At 41.7% G+C, this 2,909-nt stretch overlaps 1 protein-coding gene across 1 annotated transcript; it reads right to left on the reverse strand.

Annotated features, from left to right (window-relative positions):
- Positions 1–622: 622 nt before the first annotated feature.
- LOC134369399 (sentrin-specific protease 5-like) lies at positions 623–2,279 on the reverse strand. The gene has a single exon (XM_063085860.1). It carries the CDS (start codon positions 2,249–2,251, stop codon positions 623–625), a length of 1,629 nt encoding a protein of 542 aa, XP_062941930.1. The 5' UTR covers positions 2,252–2,279.
- Between the last annotated feature and the right edge of the window lie 630 nt (positions 2,280–2,909).

Below are 2,909 nucleotides of genomic sequence, written 5' to 3' on the forward strand. Positions count from 1 at the left end.
AAATGTTTATTTTATTTTTATTTTATTTTTTTTTAATTCTTATGACATTTATTGTTAGTAATTAAAACAACATGTGTACAACTAGAATGATGATGAGGTCCATGAAGGAAGGAATGAGTAAGTCTTGTTCATTGCTACATTCTTAGAAACCAGTGCCTGGTACATAGGAACTTCTCATATATTAAATAAATAAAACAGAAACAATCCAATAGAAAAACAGGCAAACGAAAACCATGCACAAACAAAAAACAGCCAATAAACACAGAAAAGGCCATTCGAACTTAAAAACTAAAAGCGCAAATTAAAACAAAACTCTGTGATCTATAAGACTGGCAAACCTTAAGTATAAACTGGTTCAACTTTTTGAATGGTAATTTAACAATTCTCTTAAAATTTTAAGTGTGAATATTCTTTCACCAGCAATTCTAATACTGAGAACTTAACTTACAGAAACAACTGTATAAATATAAATAAAATTGTATAAAGAAATAATTTCATTGCACCATTATTTTACAGAAGAAACAACTGGAATCAATGCAAGTGGCCATCAATCAAGGATTAGTTAAATAAGCTATAGAACACCAATATAATGCAGCAATACAAAAGGCTTCCAGAAGAATGTCTAACTGCTTAAACGGAAATCCACATGTAAGAAGAAAAACACAGAACCTTCTAAAAAGGATAATGAACAGCAAGTGTGTGTTGGAGGATGAGGGAGAATAAAGGAAGAGTGCATACCAGAAAGACAAACTGACAGCTGTTCATCATCCACTGCAGATGTTTTTTGACTATTCTTCCCACCTCCCACTTGATTTTCTAGTTTGAGTCCACTGTACACCAGAGGAGCCTCCAGTGGACTTTTACAGTAAGGATGGTCCAGCAACTTAGAACTGAGAATGTTCTGCTTGAGAGATCCGTTTTCCTCCATCTGGTATGAGTTCTCATTTTGAACAGTCTCTTCAGACACAGGCCCATCTATACTACTCACAGATTTATCTCCTCCAGACACTGACAGTTTCACTCTGTCATCAGTGACAGCATTTGTCCAATTTTCCTGACCCAGAGTCACAATTTCTCTTTTGGTTTCTGAGATGAATACATTACCAGAATGATGTTCTGATAAGGGGATGTCATGAATCAGCTCTGTACACTCCCACTTAGGAGAGGAACAGGGTGACTGGTCCCAGATATATGTGGCACTGCCATTCTGTTGGTCAGGGAATGCTTCATCTAAACTAAGCTCTTTGCCCAAGAAAGGGCTTCCTTTAGTGTGGCCATCAGGCACATGAGAGTTCTTTCCCTTCACCACAGCATTGCTGTCCATTTCCGGAAAGTACAGCTGATGCCGATAAGAAGGGTCTTTAGGTTCTGGGGAAGGGAATGGGCTGCAACTGCCGCCCTCACCGTTCCTCCTAAGGGTCTCTTGATGGTCCCCAGTGACCTTCTGCACCCAGCTTCGCTGGACTTTTCTTAGTTTGCAAATTTTGCTTTTTGTTCTGAAGTGCTGGGATCTGAGAATCCTGTATCGAAATCTAATCATGGATAATTTCTCATACATCATCAGAGGAGACACTTTTATCCTTCTATGTTGGTTAAGTTGGAACGTTTTTCGACTCATGGGTCCCCCATTCCTGTGGTGCTCCAGACCCTGGTAGCAACCGTAACAAAAGCGCTTTCTCTTACGGTTGCTCAAGGTGACCACAATCGTGCTGCTCTCACCTGGATTTTGGCTCTCCCCATTGAACTTCATGGGAAAATCAGAAGCTTGTGGCTCTGTCCTAGGTCTTTGACCACTGGCCTGACCTAAAACACTATTTGCTGGTAAGTCAGCAACCACCTTCAAGAGACTTTTCTCCCCACAGTATTCATGGTCAGAGTTCTTTGCTGATGACAGCAACTTCTCTGCTTGGAGTTTCAGGAGAGTGCTTGAGGATGAAATAAGGTGTTTACTGTCCTTTCTTTTCACTTTTGAGGACAAAGTACTAACGTTTTGAGTTGCCACATTGGACTTGGTCTTAGTAGAAAAATGTTCATCCTGTATCCACGTTTTCTGGATTTGAAGGGCCTTCTTTCTACACTGGAAATGCCTCAAATGTCTATTCCTAGTAACTGGCCTTCCCAACTTAGCTTTCAGTATGCATAAGTGTTGCTGCAAATAAAACTTCTTAAAGCCTCCAAACCCAGTATTCCACTTCTCAGAAAAGGCTAAGTGGATTTTTTTCCTCCATAGAATTTTCCTGTGTTTTTTCATTTTTCTGATGCATAATGATATCTGGATGGAGCCATTCAAGTAGAAGACTGAAAGGTTCTTCTCTGGAGAACCTGCTTAGTACACAAGAAAATCCATAAAGATACAGGTATTCCCTACAAAATGGCCCGGCATGGCCCACAGAAAATCCCAAAATTGTCAAGTCCCACATGTGTTCAGTTTCCAAGCAACTTCTTCATGGTCATTCTTTAGAGGCCAAGCATCACCAGGTCTCTACGTTCCTCGCTCCTGGCACCTGTCCCGCCGCCGGCCCACACGCTGCGGCCGTCGGGACTGCGGCCCCGCCTTCGCCAGCGCTAAGGGAAGCCCCGCCAGCGAGGAGGTGTCCAGCCCGCTCCCAGAGGCCGCGGCCGCCAAGCTTCCTCTCAAAATGTTTATTAATTAATGTATTTATTCCCCCCCCCCACACACCCCATGCTACTCTGTTATTGAAAGCCTCTGATCTGGCCAAAATGGTTCACTTCCCATCCTCCAAACAACTGTTGCATAAAAGCCTCTTTCTAATTCTGGCTGCTTTGCTCTAGTAAAGTTCACAGGGACCTCTGAGTCTTCAGTTACCTCTTACACATATTAGTAAAACATATGGTATCCAAATATATCTGAAGACTAAAAATAAAATAAATTGGGGGAGTGTTGGGGG

Source organism: Cynocephalus volans, chromosome 1, assembly GCF_027409185.1.
Source record: "Cynocephalus volans isolate mCynVol1 chromosome 1, mCynVol1.pri, whole genome shotgun sequence".
NCBI classification, from domain to species: Eukaryota; Metazoa; Chordata; class Mammalia; order Dermoptera; family Cynocephalidae; genus Cynocephalus; species Cynocephalus volans.